The 21,300-nt window shown below is 40.1% G+C and overlaps 1 protein-coding gene across 1 annotated transcript; it reads left to right on the top strand.

The window, feature by feature from the left end:
• The first annotated feature begins 5,526 nt into the window (after positions 1-5,526).
• gak (cyclin G associated kinase) lies at positions 5,527-19,736 on the top strand. Its single transcript, XM_079564048.1, has 29 exons — positions 5,527-5,885; positions 7,381-7,442; positions 7,509-7,568; positions 7,856-7,970; positions 8,312-8,454; positions 8,604-8,729; positions 9,240-9,329; positions 9,438-9,573; positions 9,865-9,977; positions 11,757-11,835; positions 13,189-13,306; positions 14,321-14,370; positions 14,453-14,601; positions 14,691-14,813; positions 14,899-15,032; positions 15,135-15,329; positions 15,424-15,541; positions 15,618-15,697; positions 15,804-15,997; positions 16,127-16,288; positions 16,369-16,529; positions 16,621-16,849; positions 16,936-17,130; positions 17,208-17,345; positions 17,590-17,673; positions 17,750-18,019; positions 18,104-18,252; positions 18,332-18,508; positions 18,590-19,736. The coding sequence occupies exons 1-29, from the start codon at positions 5,744-5,746 to the stop codon at positions 18,689-18,691; spliced, it is 3,894 nt and encodes a 1,297-aa protein (XP_079420174.1). The 5' UTR covers positions 5,527-5,743; the 3' UTR covers positions 18,692-19,736.
• Positions 19,737-21,300: the final 1,564 nt, after the last annotated feature.

Here is a 21,300-nt window from a genome sequence, read left to right as displayed (position 1 = left end):
TCTACTTATGGCTTCAGTTTAATCACAGAGTGAATAGAGTAAAGGATTTGTACATAATGTGGGATTCCAAAAAGGTTATATATATATACAAAAATTACATTTTCGATTTTTAAATCTGGATTTTAAACTTGTATTGATTATTTATAGGAATATAGCATACACTTCAGAATAAAATGGTATCAGTTTGTTATTATGGCTACAGTAGGCTACTAAAAGTTTACAAATGGTTTGGCATATAGTTGCAAGTATTTTTAGACACGTTCAGTTTTAGTAAACTTGCCAACGTTAACATCTCTGATCAGCAGAAACATATCTGTGAGCACCCAATGACCACACCGTCCACCTGAGGAGGTCAGCCCTCTCCTCGCTGACCGCAACCGCGCATCAACCACGACGTGCTGCCTGCAGACCTCCACCGCACTCAAACGAGCGCAGAGCGTGCGCAGAACCACGGGCACTTGCCCTGTCAATTTAGCCTCACAGTAAATGTAGCTATCCGTTAGCCTTGCAGGTTTTAGCTTGTAGATCCTCTAATGTTTCACGCGGGTATTGTCAAATATGAAAACTACAGTCATCACAAAACTTGGATTAGTTTTATGCATAGTTGCGCACTGTATAGTTGCGCTTTAGCCGCTACCACTATAGCTACGAAGTGAACAGCAGTAAAAGCGCCCATACAGCGGTATAACTTTCACCTCAGCGTCAGCGCGATGTCTCGTGCGGTTCATCGCCCTCAGTGGTGCGTCTGTTGGACCGGGGTTAGCGAGTAGACGAGCCTACAGTCAGCCGGCTGATGCGGGCGGCTGTTGCGCTGCTCAGGTGAAGTGAGCGAGCGCACGTGGGGCAGCGGGGCTCACGCAGCCTGGAGCTGGAGGCTCCTCCGGCTGCAGCCACGGGGAAATGGCATATTTGGCGCAACAGCACCGGTGAACATTTAACAAGCCTCAGCCAGTGCATAGCGTTACACGCCATAAACCCCCTCTCCCCTTATTTTTTATTTTTTTCTGATGACAGATCTTCACGATTCACGTGAACGGCGAATATCTTTGACTGACTCACGTTACTGCGCGAGCTGCAGGCGAAAAACTTGAGTTTGAGCAAAGGCTGGATAATGATTTCAGCTGAACACTAAAACAATGAGCAGCTAAAGCGTCTGTCCAAATGTGTGCCCTGATATACACCTTCAAGACGGACCTCGTCTTGCTTACATCCAAAATCTGGAATGATTAGCTTGATTTGCTTGTTTGAAAAGTTTAGTTTGTATGGCAGCCTGAGGTAAATTATCAACAGAAAGCGTCTTACCACGAGCGAGACAATTACTCTTGTACAACGACCTATATGAGTTTTCATAATGCTAAAGACATTTGCATATTCGTTCATTAAAAAAAAAGAACACTTACCATTTGGACATCTGGCCTTGCCTGCCAACCGAGTCCAACGACGCACATGGTCAAAATGGCTGGTGAACTCCTGGAAGTGAAAATTCAAATCCCGCCCTCCTCGCCCAATCTCTTTTAAATGTGTTGGGGCATGTCCAAACACTCACATATGAACGTAGTTTAGGTTAGAATTATTTAATCTATTTAGGTTTTAATGAAAAGTGTTTTATGTTTGTTAGGCAAACTATGTGTGAATGTGTTTAGCCTGATTGATAATGAAAAACGTTTTGGTTACACGGATTAACACTATTTGGTTATTAACAAAATCATATGTTTTCTTTAAGCAAATGAATGATTAATGTGTTTGCATTAAAGAGGGGCTCATTTAATGAAAATATTTTAGGTTACATTGAATACACTTTTTCGGATGCTGCCAAAATAAATGTATATGCTTCAGGCAAATGAAATATAAATGTGTCACCTCAAAGATCGGCTGAACAAACACAAATAATTTACTTTACAGTGAATAGTTCTTTTTAGGTTTGGGTTATACTTAATATAGTATTATCCAGATAATTAATGTTTAATGTGTTCATTTTAAGAGTGGCCTGAGTCCGTTTTTTGAGTGTACATTGTCAGAAAACACAATACAACGTACATCAATACTGGGTTTAGAAATGGATCCCAAGAGGAAAATAGCAATCACTCAGAAGCAAAGATTTAAGAGATTTTCTAAACTGCATTGGGGAAAGCTCCGTGAGAGGAGTTGGCAGGATATTCCATATTGTGGGTCCTCTGTATAGAACACTGAACTGAGAGTGTCTGGAGCGAGCAAAAGGTGCTCTGATTAGATTGCTGCTGCGAGTGGGAAATCGAGGAAATTCATTGTTAAAGGAAAACATTTTATTGAGGTGCTGTAGCAGTAGCCCTTTAACGGAACCGTAAACAAATTGACCAACTTGGAAGTGGTTAACCTGGTGAACACTAAGAACACCGGCTTTAGCAAACAGGGGCCTTGAGGAATGTCTACGAACTACACAAAAGATTATTCTTAAGGCTCGTTTCTGGAGATGAAGTTGACTTTATGAACCATTGTGTGTGTAATGACATTCACAGTAATGGTCAAAATGTTTGTTAGCGTATTTGAGAACCATGTTTTTGCTATTCTCAGACATAAAAAAATCCATCCCCACCACGCACCGAATACATAACAATACATAACATGCAATACATAACATGCTCCTAATGACCAGCTTGACACAGAAAATGCTATTTTTGCAGTGAGTAATCAAAGAATGGACTTGAAAATGGACATCTACATGGAGACAAGCTGGAGGCGTCCCTGCTCCCTGTAAAGTCACAGTCAGGCCAGAGGACTCACAGTAAAGATGCATTTTTGTTTGCTCTTTTTGTTCTTTAGGCAAACATCTGTAATAAAATAAATTGTACATTATTGTATTTATTGTATTTATTGGGTGAAAGTTTATGCAATGTGCACAAGCCAACATCAAGCCCAGCGACCAAATCCGATCCCCTAGCAGGGCAAACTAAGGCCCGGGGGCCAAATGCACATGAGGTACATTGACAGTTGTGGGGATGAAGGACCTGCGGTAGCGGAGCGCAGACTGGTACCTCAGTGGCAGACTGAGGTACCAGTCTGCCACTGAGCTGCTCAGCTCCTCAACAGTCCCATGCAGTGGGTGCGAGGTGTTGTCCTGGATGAGAACTTGGCCAACATCAAGTCCTGTCAAGTCTGAGGAGTTCACATCCTCCCAGCAGACAACAGCACATAGGATATAGCAGCCACAGAGTCAAACAAAGTCCTGAGTGCACAGGCCAGTTCATTGTCCAGTTTATTGTTGAGGTGTATAGCCTGCCTGCCAGGGTATTTTATTTATTTTCAATGATCATTATATTTTTTGTTGTTATTATTATTATTATTATTATTATTATTATTATTATTATTATTATTATTATTATTATTATTATTATTATTATTATTATTATTATTATTACTATGAAGCCAATGCGTAAATTGAAAGGGACTATACAGAGTTTAGAAATGTTAAAACTAATAATGGACATCATGGACAACACCTCCCACCCACTGCACGGGACTGTAGAGGAGCTGAGCAGCTCTTTCAGTGGTAGACTGAGACACCTCAGTGCAAGAAGGAGCGCTACCACAGGGCCTTCATCCTCACTGCTGTTAGACTCTACAACAAGACTGTAAAGTAACATGTGCAATAACCCCTTTGCAAAACTGCAATAATCTCTGTATCAGCGCCACTTTATTCCCTGTACAAGCATCACTTATTGACAACTTGCACTAGGACTGCAAACTTTGCACCTCGATATTGCACTTTTTAGAATCTGTTCTATTTTTTTTTCCGTATTTTTATCTATTCTTATTTCCTTATTGTTATAATTCCGCCCCTTAAGATTTTTGCTTTTACTTATTTAACTGCACATTTCCTGTCTGTTTTGCACACCCTGAGTGATCTTATTGAATGCCAAATGTCGAATATCTTATCTTAAATATTTTCATTTCCCTGAAATGTTCCAGCCATGTCCTAATGTGTAGAATGAGCCCAGACCTATTCACCACAACTGCCTCTAAAATCTTGCACTGTCACTCAAAAAGTTGTTACTTCGGTCCGAAGTGCCGTCATGCACGAGCTGAGACTGCAGTAAGGCCTGAGGTGGTAGTAGTGAGCATAAAATGACCAACTTGCATCTAGTCTCTTTAACCTGGAAGACTAATTTAGTCATTTCAGTGTCACCTATCTCCAGCCAACAATCGCATTTGCAAGAGTCACACCTCACTTCAGTCTATCAGTGCAGAGCCCCACCTTCATCACAGCCAATCATCAAATCATATCAAATCAAATCAAATCAAATCAAATCAAATCAAATCAAATCAAATCAAATCAAATCAAATCAAATCAAATCAAATCAAATCAAATCAAACCAAATCAAATCAAATCAAATCAAATCAAATCAAATCAAATCAAACTTTAATTATGAAGTGCTTTTCATATAAAATGTAACATAAAGTGATCACCCCCATAGCCCTTTGTGTCCCGCGTTTAAGCCTCCAGCGTTCATGGCTTGGCTGCTTCCCTGCAGCTGTGCTGCGACCCACCTCCACCTTCTTCTATCAATGGTTCCACGCTACTACATCCTTCACTGGTCTCCCATACCACCACCAGTGTCTCTGTGGGAAGACATCCCTCACGTTAAGCTACCCATCCATATAACTTTAATCCATAAATCGATGTCTACTGCCAGGGTCTGATCACCAAAAATATATATGTTAATAAATCTTTCCAATCGCTGCTTTTGTTTGTTTGAGTCTATCCAGGTCGAAATATTTTTATATATATATATTTAGATTAATTATGTTAATCTTCATTTTATGAAAAAAAAAATCTCAAGATAAGGTATGTGTTCAAATAAATATGTTTGATAGGCTACTAATAAGCAATGTAGCACAATCTTCATCATCATCATCATCATCATCATCATCATCATCACCATCATCATCATCACCATCATCATCATCATCATCATCATCATCTTCAATCATTTATTCACAAAACAACAATATACAAGATGTTTAGCCTACATTTTCCTTTAAACAGCAAGCAGAATGAGCTGCCCTGGTTGGGTTGCCATGTTCCGCAGCTAAAACTAGTTTGGTACAAACCCTAATTTGTGCAAGTGTGCAGACTCCAGTAGCTTATTTAAAGCTCTTTGATTGTATTCAAGTTCAGTTGTTGTAGTTCCTTTGTTGGACTGTAGAGGGGGTAAAGGCTCTCTAAAACTAATGACTATAAAAGCTGAAATAAGCCTGTGCTATTTTCCTATATATTTCACAAAATGATTGAAAAAAAACTTGTCATCTGGGTTCTTCTAGTAGGCTATAGCCTCCAACAAGATCAAAACAGCATTAATCAGCATTGCATTTATCTTTAAAAATGTTGGCTTCAATTAAGCAAATAATATAACATAATCTAATACAATACAAACCATACACTTGGAAGCTAATAAACATAAAATGAATAAAACATAGCCCACCAGCACAAAATGTACCCTACCTGTTGAACATTCTCGTCACGTGTCTGGATCGTGTTGTGACGCCGTCGCAATTTGCGGAAGTGAGTTTCGACGATGGTGGCGGCCTCGTAAATCAGCTGCAGGAAGAAGATGTTTGCTTTCACTGTCACGATCATTTCTTTCAAAGATAACCCTTTGTAGCAAACCAAACACCCGGATAGTATTCGTGCGGACTTTCCTTGACTGAAACTGTATATCTGTGTAAGTGGGATCCGCTTGTATCAGTCTGAAGTGGGGCAGGAGAGATGTCCCTGTTTCAGTCCGCTTTGGATTTTCTAGCCGGGCCCGGTTCAGCGGGAGCTGCCAGCCGGGACCAAAATGACTTCGTTGGACAAATCGTTGAGCTCGGTGACATGAAACTGAGGATAAAACGGGTCATAGCAGAAGGTGAGATTATTTTGTACGAATCGTTTTGTTACAGTTGCGGCAAGCTTATGCTAGTGTGTAGCTAATACGCTAACGTCAATCGCTAGTTAACATCTCTACATTGATATTGAATTTTACAGTTATGAGTCACACCCAGATGATCACGTCTTCATTCCCTGTATTATTATTTAACTTTTTCTAGTTACACTTCAGCAACACATGCCTTACCGATGTATTTTTTTTCTGTGTGTGTGTGTGTTTTTCCCCCCTTCCTTTCTGCAAGACATGCAACAGCTATAGGCTACTCCTTTTGATGTTTTGACTTTAGGAAGAATGACAGTGAAAGTGGCTGTTTTTTAATCTGGATCTTTTATGTGATTTATATGTTGTTTTGTTTTTCTCTCAACGCTAAAACAAACAGCTGCATGTTGTTGTAGGCAGTTTCTGGGAAGCTTGTTGAATTCAATTGATAACTGCTATTACTATTACTACTCAATGAAACAGAGAATCATCCCCCCTCATATAAACGCAAACTGTCTGTTTTTGCTGACTGAAGTTGTACGTTTATAGACAAGATTCAACTGTTCTATTGCTTAATGGAATGGTCAGTCATATGGTCAATATGTCAGCCAAAAGAAAGCATATATACCTGTTCCACTTTCTTTTTGCTTCCAGAATAATTGAAAACCATATTTTTTTAAACAATAAATAAGTATTATTTGTCATTTTTGTATCAAGTAATTTAAACCTCCTGGCTGGGACCATCTATTGCTTTAAGTATTTTTTGCACTGGGAACAACAATCTTATTTGGCACTGCTTTAGTGAACAGTGAGTCTTGACTTGACATTTAAGTCAGGCTCGTAGTTGATTTACCTATCTGTATAGCAACCAATACCTTCACCTTTACCTTACGAGCTATAGGAATACATTTGGAGAGGGGGCTTTTTGTGTGACTGAGAGCTCACAGTTCTTCCATGCTGTGATATGTTTTTTACCTGAGCTTAGACAAGTTGATACGTACCTGTCTGGTCTTTGTGCGTGCCTGTGGAAGAGCGTGGTAGCTTCCAACTTCACTCCCGTTTGGAGCTATAGGATTATACTGGGAGAGGCCAAATGCTAACAACATCTTTGGTCATTTTGCGTGACTGAGGACACAGACAGGTAGGCATCAACTTGTCTCAGCTCAGGTAAGGACGTATCTCAGTATGTAAAAAGGGTGGCCTGTTCCTTTAAGTTGTGGCATATTGCTCAAATGGAAAAGAAAAACAATTGTGAAAGCCTTTGTTTTATGTTGTGGCATCCCTGAGCAAATCTTTTAAGCTCAGGTTTCTCCGATGTGGTTGCTCACTGCTTACAGAGAACACTATGGTTCACTTCACTTGAATACTTGTTTGCGTTCAATAAGTACTACTTTGAGGAGTATTTTCATTCACACTGGTAATAGCATTTTGCAGTTATGTATAGCAGTAAAAAAAAAAAAAAAAAAAACATTGACACATTCTTACTCTGCACCAGGAGGATTTGCCTTTGTGTATGAAGCCCAGGACATGGCCAGTGGAAAAGACTATGCTCTTAAGGTAAATGAACCAAAGCAATGTTATTTATGTCAGTGTGTTTACTCATTTTATCTTTTCTTGTTTCAGAGGTTGTTGTCCAATGAAGAAGAGAAGAACAAAGAAATCATTCAAGAAGTCTGCTTTATGGTATGTTTTCTGTTGAAATGAGGAAGGAAGGCAAGTTATACTTTTAAGCTTAAAAGTTGTGAGCCCAGCTTACAGCAAACTGTATACAAACCATCATTCCCACACTTGCTTATAGTTTAAAGGAATACAACAGAACATCATTATGACTTTAGCATTACTTAGTAGCATTTGTTTACAACACTCTCTTTAAAATGGTTGTTTGCCAAGCTTGTCATGACTCATGACAGAGCATTGTCAATGTTGTTTACCACTAATATGTTGTGTTTTTGACCCTGAATGATTTATAGAAAAAGCTGTCAGGCCATCCCAATATGGTGCAGTTCTGCTCAGCTGCTTCGATCAGCAAAGAAGAGTCGGACACTGGACAGGCCGAGTTCCTGATCCTCACAGAGTTGTGTAAAGGTAAACACATATTGTCCCAACTGTTTCACTGTACTTACATTTCCTTCCTTTTCCTTCTACAAATTTCTAAGTTAGTGCTTAGTCACTTATTACTCAGTGAAAGATCAGACTAGAAATGTGAGTAGTCAGCACCATTTACTGGTTGCTTGCGTTGGAAACCTACCCCTCTCAGCCGTTCTGTTTCCTGCTCTGCTTCCTTTCTTAACGTTGGCACTTAAGTTACAACATATTTAGTTTGGAATTCTTTCATTTACTTTACACAGAAGCTACCACATATATCCGGTTTTAAGTTCTTTTGTCTCCTACTTTTAACAGTATCTTGCTTTGTTCTTTTTACTCAGGTCAGCTGGTGGACTTTATAAAGCGGGTGGAGCTAAGGGCTCCCCTCTCATGTGACACTGTGCTGAAAATCTTCTACCAGACGTGCCGTGCTGTGCAGCACATGCACAAACAGAAGCCCGCTGCTATACACAGAGACCTCAAGGTTTGCTAATTTAAATTCACTCATTATGAAGTTTAAGATACATTAAAGCACATCTTTTTTTTTATAATGCTATCAACAAATTTATCATGACCAAGTTTTTCTAGCATTGTTTTCTTGATGACTTGCTGCTATCTGTCGATGCTATGCAGATTGAGAACCTCTTGATTAGTAACCAGGGCACCATCAAGCTGTGTGACTTTGGCAGCGCCACCACTGTGTCACATTACCCTGACTACAGCTGGTCAGCACAGAAGAGGTCCATGGTGGAAGATGAGGTACAAACAAATCCCAATCTGTGCATTTTCACATGTATCGCGTTCCTAAAGACTAGTATTTCTTCTTTGAGGGTAATGATTTCTGTGGCTGCTTAAGATGCCGCCTATAACATTTATGATATGTGTAAATTGTTGCTTATATCCATAAAATGCACTAAGCTTCATTACATTCACATGCTCATTATGTACAGCTTATGTACAAAATGTGTTAATGAGTTGAACTGAAGCAACATTGACGTCATGTTGTCGTGAACAGGCAGAAATCTGCTTGTTCCCTGATCATTTTGGATTACTACCATTTATATGATGGCCAGACATGCTTCATTACTTTACAGGCACATGGCCCTTGGATCCAGGCAATACGTGTCTTGTCTAATCTAATAGTAATATTTCTGTTTGGAGTTTTTCTCTGGGGAAGTGTTATGCCAATAATTCTTGTATGTTTTGCTCAGTAGTACTAATAGTTTTATTATTGTATTTTTTTCACCCTTTTTTTAATGCCCTATGTAGATCACAAGAAACACAACTCCAGCTTATCGAACACCAGAAATGATTGACCTCTATTCCAACTTCCCCATCAATGAAAAGCAAGACATTTGGGTATGTCCTACAGCCTCTATGTTTATTTTTATTTTTTTATCTTATTACCTTTCTACGATAGTAAGGGAGTAACTTGCCTTTGCTTATGATACATTTCTTTTGTTTCAGGCTCTTGGGTGCATTCTCTATCTGCTGTGTTTCAAGCAACATCCTTTCGAAGATGGTGCTAAGCTGCAAATTGTCAATGGGAAATACACCATCCCCCAGAATGACGTCAAATACACTGTGTATCATGAACTCATACGTATGTAGAACATTTTCTCTTGCATCTGCTTACTTCAGACACCTCCTTCTGTTGTGTAAAAACTAGGGATGGTAAATTGATTATGTTTATGCATTGCTTTGATGAAGATTCTTGTGTCATCTATTGTACTGTAAAAGGCTTCATCAGTGACACTTAAGTTTCCAGCACTGCTGATTAAGACCAGTAGGAGGGTACTACAGAGTACAGAAGATGACTCAAAGATTTTTTTTTATCGATTCCCGGCCCTAGTAAATAATAACCATGACTCTTTTGTTTTTTCTATCTTTAAAGGTTCTATGTTAAAAGTAAATCCAGAGGAACGCCTGTCAATCACGGAGTTGGTCAACCAGCTTCAGGAAATAGCCGCAGCACGCAATGTAAACCCCAAGTCCCCCATTACAGAGGTTGGTGCTTGTTGTTTTTTGGGGGATCCATGGCTAGTGTGTCGTGGTGACTTGTAGAGACTCTTTCTGCAGCCTGTACGTGGACCACACAAAGCATTTTCTTCTTTTTTCTTTACTGGGCTCATCCCTGCCCAGCTGGCATCATCCTATTAGGCCCATACTCACAGCTAGAAGGTCCTGGGTTCGACTCCCACCTGGATGGGGCCTTTCTGCGTGGAGTTTGCATGTTTTTCCCATGTCTCAATCCAATCCAACCTTATTTCTATAGCACATTTCATGAACAAGAGTTTCCAAAGTGCTGCACAAGAAAATAAAATATAATTTAACCAGAAACAATAAAACATTCAAAGCCAATAAACAAAGTAAAATAAGTGACTAGATATTATAAAATACTTTAATAAACTAAAAAGCAATAAAGCATTAAAACCTCCGGGTACTCTGGTCTCCCACACTAAAAACATGTACAATAGGCCAGGATGAATGAGAGTGTGTTTGAGATTGCGAGTTAGAGACAACGGATGCAAATTGGCCCATGGCTACAATCTGGTGTGGTTTTCATTAAAGCAGTACTAAGTAACAAACGCCCAGAGGCCATAAGCGCCACTGCAGGTGTCGCAGCATGTTGCGTTTTTTAAACTTTTTTTACTCATTAATTGTCCGTGAGAGTAAGTACTACACTACCCGAGAAGACAAAGGGAGAGAGAGATATTGTACATCCAATTACACAGTGGATATAATTTTTTTCACTCAAACTTGGCTGTAAATACTGTTTAAGTGGCGCTAGCCTGCGGTTAGCTTTGCCCGTTAGCCTGTTAGCTTCTTCTTTGTGATTCAGTTAGTGTGTATTGGGGCCTCCGGGTAGGAGCAGGGAAAGCTACAAGTGTGGGCTTCTGGCCAGAGACACCAGGGGGAGATGACCCAGTCATCCCATCAACACTTGTATTACCCCCAGAGGGACTACGAAAAAGATTTATTAAGTTACAAGTTACTTAGTATTGCTTTAACATGCACTGTCCCGACCAAATAAGCCAGTAAACACATAAACAGAAACTAGAATTTGTACAACTATCGCTGGGCGTTAATACAAAACATATTTTGATAGATCTTGCTTTTTGTTTTGATTTTATTAAATTTTTTTCAAATCAATGTCGCTTATACAATTCTAATTCATGAACAAAGTTGCGGTTTCAATGAATTACCCGGCCTTCTGTACATTAGTCGTTAGTTCTACAGCAAGTGGCAGTAACGGCACCTGGTTTGGAGTTTATTAGTTCAAAAATAACTAAAAGTAGTTATTGTTAGAAATGTTTGCGCAATTTCAAATATCACAAATGTTAATTGTTTTTCTTGTGTTGAATTTTAAATGTGATTATGCTGGTAATCAAATATAGGCAGAGTAATTGCACATTTGCTCATTGATGATCTGATTAGGGTTAAGCAGGGGTTTCCCTCCTGGACCTATAAGGAGATTATTTTCCTACACTTCCTCCTCCTCCTTCTCTCCACACAGACATATGGAGAGGCAGACTGAAAGACACAGACTGCCGAGATCTAGTCAAAAACTGAAGGAAGCTTGCGAGGCACCAGGGATGCATTTTTACACTGCTAAACTAAAGTGAACTAAAGGATGCTGATCTTTGACAGGGGGATGATCATTTCTTTCTGCCTGGATTTTATCATGTTTTCAATTTATTTTTGAAAGACTTTTACTCAGTAGCAACGATGTTAAGTGCTTACTACTGCTGGCGGCCTGTGTATGATGGTTATGAATGTCTGCAGCTGCTGGAGCAGAATGGAGGCTTCGGCAACAATGGAGCGCAGCCGCCCACACAGATCCAGAATGTCCACAACAACGCAGGTAACATACTGCAGATCCTTCCAGCTGTTTGGGATATGGTCAGTAGAGTGCGGATCGGGCCGTTTTTTTCTGTCCGAGCCCGGCCCTCGTCCGACAGAGCAGTGATCAAATCCGAACCGAGCCCGACAAGCATTAAGATATTTGTGTCCGAGTCAGACCGAGCCCGACACATTTAAAATCACAATATTTCCATAAGCCTAATGACACAGTAGGATACGATACTGTTTGTGTGGAAAAAGTCAGATTTTATCCATCAAAAGGCATTCGTAACGTCAACACAGATGAGCGGAGCACGCACGGCAGCACGCACGCACGCACGCACGTAGGCTACGCGGAGCAACAGTTTTACCTGTGCGGTCACTGCACGTGTTTCGTTGTCACAGCAGTTCACAACTTCTTAAAAGCATTACTGCGTGCGCACTGCGCAGTGCATAAGCGGGTTTAAATGCCGCATCTTCTATTTATTTAGTTTTTTGACAAATGATCGCTTATAATGCATGAAATGAAACAGACCCATTTTATTTTATTTTTTTATTATCGTGCTGATGTGTCCGAGTCCGACCCGAGCCCGAAAATAAGTTCTAAATATTTGTCCGAGTCCGACCGAGCCCGTCGGGTTCCGACTGGTCCCATCGGACGTCGGACGGGTTGCAGCACTCTAATGGTCAGTATCAGAGAAAGGGGAAAAGCCTGATATATACAGTGCGATAGTTGCTGCATTGGTTTTGGTTTTGACTATCAGAATGCACTCGGTAACACATGGACCGTTGCCTTCCTTTGACGAGTAAAGGTCATGAACCTCCGGTCAAAAGGTCACAGATCAATAGCTTTACTGTAAATGTGTTTTTATATCACCTTTTAAATTGTATTGTATCATGTTTTATACTATCTTGAAGTTTCTCTAATATTATGGTCAATCCTTCTTGTATGTTATGCAGTGGTTAACTTAAAACACTGTTTCTTATGAATGGAATAGTATTTACATAATGTCATTTATTTATTGCTTTGTTGACATCTTGTAAAATAGAGTTTGACTTAAATGAAAACAGCCGATCATGCCGGCAATGCACTCCATATTAAGAGGATTTTGGTGCACTCCAGTTCACCATCTGTCCAATGGCTGAGTGCATTTGAGCTTTCCTTGAGAACAGCTTCTAGAATAGTTTTCGTCTTCTTGTGTACCTTTGTTGACAATGTATATCCAAGGTCTTAAAAGTTATTAAAAGTAATATATGTATTATGCACAACAAATAGTGGAGCAAGTTTTAGCAGGTAGTTAGTAATTGTGTAATCATGAATATTTTGAGTTTATTGGTAGGTAATTTCTGGTAATGCTTCCCTACTTTGTTGTAGGCATTTATGATCCCGACCAGGCTGGGAGTGGTCTCTTTGATATTTTGAGGGGAGGGACTGAGCGCTTCCTCACAAACATAAAGGACACTTCATCTAAGGTCATCCAGTCAGTCGCTAGGTAAGACTCACTCACTGCTGTGAAAGCCACACTTTTTAATAACAATCAGGTTTTATTGTGAACAATGCTACGTCTCCAGAACCCGATAAACAGAACGGTTGCTTTCTCTACTTTTATTTGCTTCACCATTTACAAATTTCACTTTTCCCATTGTGTGGTCCCTTTTTTTTGTTTATTTTGTTTCTGTTCTCTGTCCCAATCCCTCATGGCCCACTTTGTGTCCATCAACCTAGCAACCCAAGGTAAATACGGGTCACTGAAGTGTGTCATGTCCAGCTCTGTGTCCTAGCTCTGTTTAATTCAGAACAAACCCTCCCTAAATCTGCACTCGGCTTGCTCTCTGTAAATTCACCCATTCAATACTAGTTTGAATGAAGCATGTGATGAATGTTGGGTAGTTCATTTTCCAATTTGACAAGAAGATGCAAGAACTTGGGACACGGGAGAACAATTGGTATAAATGGATGGATCTGGCAAGGCAATGGACATTCTGGATATTTTTTTTACTTTTACTACTCACTAGAATATAGCATCATGCCTTATTCCTCCCTATCTCAAATGGTGTTCCCATTGTCTTGAATGAAATCAATAAAAGGCAGTTTCATGTTCGCCTTATCACACAGCCGTGTGACATGTGTCTGAATGAGTGGTCAGTATGTGGCATACTAAACCAACATTTATGCTTCACTGTTCTAACTGCCACCCTCCACATAACTCCATTATAATGTCAGTAATTTTTGCCATCAGCTCCATCACATCAGTATCTTTGTTGTGGCAAACCTTTTCAATGTTGTTTTGCAACTTAAATGTTTTGTGTCTTGTATGGATACTCTTTTTTTTTTCTGTATGGTAGATGATGAGTCATGCCCATATTGGGTATTCAGTCTTTTCATTAGAGAAATACCACACAGCTATATGTTTTTTACTGTATAACTTGATTGATTTCCAACTTGTAAATCTTAGCGTTTATGTAATTTATGCAGTGGTGTTCGTGACCTCTTGCCTCTGTTACAGCTATGCCAAAGGGGACTTGGATATTTCATACATAACTTCCAGAATAGCTGGTGAGGCATACATTTTCCATTCACTAAGATGTGGATTCCTGTTGGACCGACATTTGTTGATATCTAAATCCGGTGTGTGCAGTGATGTCGTTCCCAGCGGAGGGAGTTGAGTCTGCGATAAAGAACAACATCGAGGACGTGCGCTTGTTCCTGGACTCCCGTCACGCAGGCCACTATGCTGTGTACAACCTCTCCAAGCGCTCTTACAGGCCTTCTCGTTTCCACAACAGGGTATGCCCCAGCACATTTAGGGATACAAATACTTAAGTTATTGTTAATATTTGGAATCAGTGTAAATGCGTGGTTGTGTTTATGTGTAGGTTTCAGAATGTAATTGGCAGTTGCGTCGAGCCCCCAACCTCCGAAGTCTCTACAGTGTGTGTAAAAACATGCACTTGTGGCTCAAACAGGACCAGAGAAATATTTGTATAGTTCATTGTTTGGTTAGTATTGTTTTCTAAACCCTCTGCAATCTACACGATGTAGAAGCTGTGAATTCAAACATCCACATTGTTTGTCCCTCCCCAGGACGGTCGAGCAGCATCAGCTGTGGCCGTTTGCTCCTTTCTGTGTTTCTGTCGCCTTTTCTCCACCGCTGAAGCTGCTGTCTATATGTTCTCAATGAAACGCTGTCCACCTGGAATTGCCCCTTCTCACAAGAGGTTTTTTTATTTATTTTTTTACAGATTTGTGATGACTGCATTTGAAACTGCCGTATTTGTTTTGATTATTGTTGTTATTGTTATTATTTGTCTTTTGGTTAGGTATATTGAATACATGTGTGACATGATGGCAGAGGAGCCTATCATTCCTCACAGTAAACCAATGATCATTCACTCCATTGTAATGACACCTGTGCCACTGTTCAACAAACAACGCAATGGGTGCCGTCCTTTTTGTGAAGTTTACGTTGGAGATGAGCGTGTTCTCACAACATCTCAAGAGTATGACCGAATGAAGTAAGTTTTGCGCAATCTCTACAATACGCATTTTGCTGGAGCTATAAGAGGCTCTATTATCTATATATTGTATTCATTTTACATTTATTTACAGAGATTTTAAAACAGAAGATGGAAAAGCTGAAATTCCTCTTAATGTGACAGTCCAAGGAGATGTGCTGGTGGTGATATATCATGCAAGATCTACTCTTGGAGGACGTCTACAAGCCAAGGTTTACAGATAATGTGTTACTTTTACAGAAATGATCACAGCAGTTTAGCACTTACTAATTAAGAATGTTGTTTTAGATGGCATCCATGAAGATGTTTCAAGTTCAGTTCCATACAGGATTTGTCCCAAGAAATGCAACTACTGTGAAGTTTGCAAAGTATGTACAGATCACTTTACAGATCAACTTGTCAAATAAATTTAACAAAAAACTTTTATGTGGTAGTGTGAGGATAGACTACAGGTGTTGTTTTCTATTTAAACAGGTATGACTTGGATGCATGTGACATCCAGGAGAAATACCCAGATTTATTCCAGGTCAACCTGAACATTGAGGTTGAACCAAGAGATCGTCCAACCACAAAGACTCCTCCATGGGAGGGCTTTCCGACGAAGGGCCTAAATCCTAAAATCCTTTTCTCCTCCCGTGATGAACAGCAGGAAATCCTTAGTAAATTTGGTAAGTGCTTTCAATTAATTTAAATTAAGTTTTCTCTTATCTGCTACCTGCTCTAGTTCGTTCTTTTCAGCTTGTTTATTGTATATCCTTGAAATATCCTTGAAAACATCCTCAACATTATCCTTTCAGGTAAACCTGAGCTTCCTCGGCAGCCTGGATCTTCTGCATTTTATGATTCAGAATCACCACAGCCAGCACAGACACCGGATAGCTCAAATGCAACAGAAATCGAGTCTCCTGCCAGCACAGATACCAATGCAAACAACTTCTTCCAGACTCTTGACTGGGAAGGTGCTCATCTTTCTTTACAGTTTAGACTGAAAAACATCCAGAGTCTAACTGACCTCATAATCCCATGGCTGTGTTTCCAGATGCTTCCAGTCCTTGTGATGATGGTCAAACGGGGTGTGCTTACAATGACCAGGATACTCTGAGTGATCAGTCAGATGGAGAGTCTGTGTCTTACTCTGCTCCAAGTGCAGAGCCGCTGTCACGAGACACAAGCGAACCACTGTTTGATGCTGATTTCCAGGTGGGTGAAGTTTGTCTAATTCTTCTCATCTAAATGAATTGTGTACGAGAAAGAAGTAAATGTGGTTGTCTGTCTTGTCTCTTATGCCCAGACCCCGCCTCCTACTGCCCAAGAACCTGCATCAGACACAGCTGACCTCTTGGGGTTAAACGCCGACCCCTCGTCCTCGTCCTCTGTTCCAAACCCAGCATCACAAAGTGGCATGAAAGCCTCCTCCAGCAACAGTGACCTCCTTAATGACTTTTTTGCGCCCTCTTCTGGAATATCAGGAGCTGTGCAGGAAGACTTATTTTTCAGTGGAGCCGCACAAGAGTCAAAACGTGAGCTTTTATTCGATCTTGTACTGGTAATATAGCAGCTGTACTGGATGCTCCATATTATTCCTTTTTTTCATTGTGTGCTATAGCCATGGGCGACCTGTTCGATCCCTTTGGAATGGGGTCGGGCTCTGGGCTTGGCTCCAGTGTAGCCTCGTCTCATCAAGAATCTGGTCCAGATTTGTTTGAGAACCTTCTAGGATCTGATAGTTCTACAACCAGTGGATTCAGCTCAGCACACAGCAGTGCTGCTCCAGCCTCCAACACCAGCCTCTTCAACCTTAGTTAGTTAGATTGGTCTCTTTTTCTAAGTCAGTTTGACATCATAATAACACTTTTTCTAATCTGGGTGTATTCACAGATAAACTAGTGAACGACACCCCAAAGATGACATCTTCAGCAAGTCAACCTGACCTACTTGGTGGGTGGGACAGTTGGGCCACAAATGGGTCTGCTGGCATGAGTTCTTCAAGCAGCAAACCACACTATACAAACACAGGTACTGATTTGTTCAGCCCTGTCTGTTTAGAGCAGTGGTTCTCATCTGGTTCTATTCTAGCACTATTGATGTTAGCCTTTTTTTTTTTTTTTTATTTAACATTTTGTTCATAACCAAATGTAAATTTTCTTTGAAGTTGAAAATATTCAGCCTCATACTCATATGTGGTTCTGATTCTCTTTTTGGAAAAACATTTTAGACTAAAAAAGGGTGTAAGTAATGAGATTCATATCTTTTTTCATAGCCTCTGGAGTGTCTATGTCAAAGGCAAAGTCTCAAACCTTTGATCCTTTCGCTGATTTGGGAAATCTAGGCTCTAATTTACCTGGTAAGATTTTTTTTTGTAATGCAGCTTTATTTGAAAAAAGGAAATCCTGCAAAATCACACTTTCTTTGACTTACAGGTTCTTCAAGTAGTACCTTTTCTGGGTCCTCTTTCAATTCAAAGCCTGCCCCTGCACCCTCCTCGACTTCTGCCAAAGGCCAAGGCCAACCATGGCACCCGAGTAGGCCTGCACCTGCACAGAACAAACCCTGGATGCCAGGATCCACTCCCAAACCTGCACCAGCACCACAGCCCTCCAGCGCACAGCCTTCCAAACCCAACTACAACCTCAACTTCGGCAGTGTCATTGGCGGAAGAGAAGAGCGTGGCCTGCGGGGGCCCAGCTTTGGTTAGAGCCAGGAAATCACTCACTAAGATCAAGAGTTGTTGGTATTCAAGCTGTTTGATAACCATGTTTGATATTATGGTTCAGGTGCCAAGCCAAAAGTGAAGGAGGACGATTTTGAGGACTTGCTCTCGACTCAGGGTTTTGCTTCTAGACCTGATAGAAAGGGACCAAGGACTATAGCTGAGATGAGAAGACAGGAAATGACGAAAGAAATAGATCCACTCAAATTACAGGCAATGACAACTTATACAGTTCTAAAACCACACCGGCATTTGCAACAAGATGTGGTCAACCCAGTGCTTTGGTTTCCAGATTCTGGACTGGATCGAGGGGAAGGAGCGAAACATTCGTGCCCTGTTGTCCACTCTTCACACCGTGCTGTGGGAGGGGGAGACTCGCTGGAAGCCTGTGGGCATGGCTGACCTTGTGACTCCAGATCAAGTCAAGAAGTACTACAGAAAGGCTGTGTTGGTCGTCCACCCAGATAAAGTACAAGTCATAGTGAATATACACTTCACATTTTAATGTTACTGTTTATTAATGCTGTTTCATTTTTGTCTCTTATTAAAGGCAACTGGACAACCATATGAGCAGTATGCAAAAATGATCTTTATGGAACTAAACGATGCCTGGTCAGAGTTTGAAAATCAAGGATCTAAAGCCCTGTTTTGAGTGAATTGCCAGGATCCCTGTGAGACCAGATTGGACTGGTCTGGGCCTAATCCACTTTTGACAAGGGTTAGACTGTGCCCACATTGGGCCTCGGGCTGAGCCTCTGAGAGGTGTCCTCTCTACATTCCCTTAATCCCCATCTCCTGCTCTCATTTCTCTGCAGTTTCTACAGAAAAGGGAAACGTGTTCTGCTTCAGTGTGGAGATTATTATGGACATTATTATCTCATTTTCAATCCACACATGGCAGTGCAAGTGTGAACTCACTGCCTTTGTTTGCAACTGCCTCCGATGTGCTGCAAAAACAATGGTGAGACCCAGTGGGTGACAATCGGATGTTAAAAGAAAATGAAAGGAATAGAAAACAACATGGTTTTGGTTCTGAAGCATAAAGGGGTTTTACAAAAACAGAATGCTGGTACATGATATCTGAATCTGGTGTTGTGCTGTTGTCTAACAGCTTTTGATTAACAAGACAAAGGACATTGCTGGGTGATCTTCAGCATGCAAATAGTTTTGTTCACAAAACTTTGATATGATTATCAAAGTATCAAATTTTGGAAATGGTCCCAGCTAAAGCTTCTCACTTGCCTCAAATGTTGAAGAAAACCAGTGGTTGGTGCTGATTATTTCCATTAATATTTTAAAGTGCCACAGCTGCACCATTTGAAGATATCTCCTGTTGGGATGTCTTTTTGAACCACTTTTTCAGAAAGGTCCAAACACTACAGTACTAAAACGGCTTCTGATGTTGCAGCTTTACACACCTCAAATTCCTGTTAAACCCTGCATCCCTCAGCTTCTGGCCTGTGAATGGGAAGCTACACTTGTTTTCGAGCCCAGTATAAATGTGGGCAGTTGTTTTTTTTGAAGTGCTCTTTTTATTCGGTGTTCAAAGTGTCGTCCTTTCCGTGAACTGCATGCTGTTACACACCAATATCTCCGAGCAAGGGAAAGGTGTGCGTTTAATATCATACCAGGGTAGTCCCCATGGACCAGGTTTCTCATATTGAAGTGCTCTTTCCTTGTAGCAGAAAAAAAGAAAATCTACCAGCTCAGCCAGGCTATTGCTGTGTCTGGCAATTATCACGGCGGCCCACCTTTTTCAGTGTGGCTGGTCATTTACGGTGCAGTGCAGAGTTCTATGTGAGACATTTAATGAAGGACAAATATTTAAATTTTTTGAAATGCTTTTATTGTTTTCAATCCATTATGGCCATTTTTTGTCATTAATCATCATCACCGGAGTGTAAAAAACAAAACACCGTGCATCAAGTGGCGTTGTTAGAATTCCTGCCTGGACACATGATTGGGTCCAGCGCTCCATGCGACAGTGTGAATGTGTTGAATGTGTGAGTGGGCTTTCTGGGTAAGATAATGAAACCTCTTTAGGCAACACAGTTCTTTTGTGTACACTTTGAATAATTCTCTTTTTCAAACACACCCTTATTTTTTTTGTGTGTTTCCATCTGTATTCTATATTTTATTCTTCATATTTTTACCTCATGGACCAATCGATTTATCCACTTTTCTTATTTATTGTATTTGGGATGGGGTTGTGGGTCATGCAGATGTATTGAAAATGATTACAGATAATATATAGATGGAATGGGCCGGCTGAACAGGATCACATTGAACCTCTTTGTTTCATTCCAAAGCATCTATTATTGATAAGAATGTGCTTTTACTCACATATATATCCTCTCTTTTGGTATAATGTCTTTATCATTTGTATAGTCTCCATTTGTCTTATTCATCTGGCTTGGTTTTGTATTGAGTTGAAATTCCAACACGAGGGGCCAATGAATTAAAGACTCATCTTATCAGTATAATTCTTGTATTAAGGATGAGATTTGAAAAGGACACATTGGCAGTGTTTACTGTACCAAATGACATTGTACTGATATGAATGTAAATCTACACATGCAAAAACAAAGAATTAAAAGATTTGATCTGAAACCCCCTTCTTTTTGTTTTTTTGCAGTCAGTTGAAATTGGTAGGGTTGCATGATTTGGGGGAGACGGAATTATTTGAGTTGACAGTGCACATTTTTAGTGCATCCAGGAGCACTGAGATGTGAAGTTCTGCTAAATTAATACAAGTTGTTGCATCCATTTTTGAGCATCTGTGTGGAAGACTTAACTGCGTGCAGAATTCATGTGTAATAAGATCCTATAGTGACCAACCGGAATTGTTTTCCAAAAAGATGTTATACAGGTGAAACTCGGAAAATTAAAATATTGTTCAAAAGTCCATGTATTTCTGTAATTCAACTAATTTATGATATAAACTCATGACATGCAAAATGACATGTCAAGCCTTTATTATAATTTTGATGATTATGGCTTACAGTCCCTTTCCAAAATATTCTAATTTTATGAGATTTTTAATTTAGGGTTTTTACAAGCTGAGCCACAATAATCAAAGTGATAACAAATAACAGCTATACATATCTCACTTTGCATGTAATGAATCTATCATATATTAGTTTCACAGTTTAAGTTGAATAACAGGAATGAATGCACTTTTAAACTATATTCTAATTTTCACCTGTACTGCCAAAATAAGTAGCTCATGCAGACTGATATAAACATACTAAGCTTATTTAT

This window comes from Gobius niger (assembly GCF_951799975.1).
Source record: "Gobius niger genome assembly, chromosome: 1".
NCBI lineage: Eukaryota > Metazoa > Chordata > Actinopteri > Gobiiformes > Gobiidae > Gobius > Gobius niger.
The sequence above is the reverse complement of the archived record's forward strand: the minus strand, read 5'-3'. Positions and strand labels throughout refer to the sequence as shown.

What these genes read in the sequence shown, in the direction of transcription:
- gak (XM_079564048.1), top strand. Translation starts at nt 5,744, where the DNA reads ATGTCCCTGTTTCAGTCCGCTTTGGATTTTCTAGCCGGGCCCGGTTCA. An exon ending in TGTGTATCATGAACTCATAC is followed by an intron (nt 9,574 to 9,864) that starts GTATGTAGAACA and finishes CTATCTTTAAAG; the next exon opens with GTTCTATGTTAAAAGTAAAT. An exon ending in TCTAGGCTCTAATTTACCTG is followed by an intron (nt 17,674 to 17,749) that starts GTAAGATTTTTT and finishes TTTGACTTACAG; the next exon opens with GTTCTTCAAGTAGTACCTTT.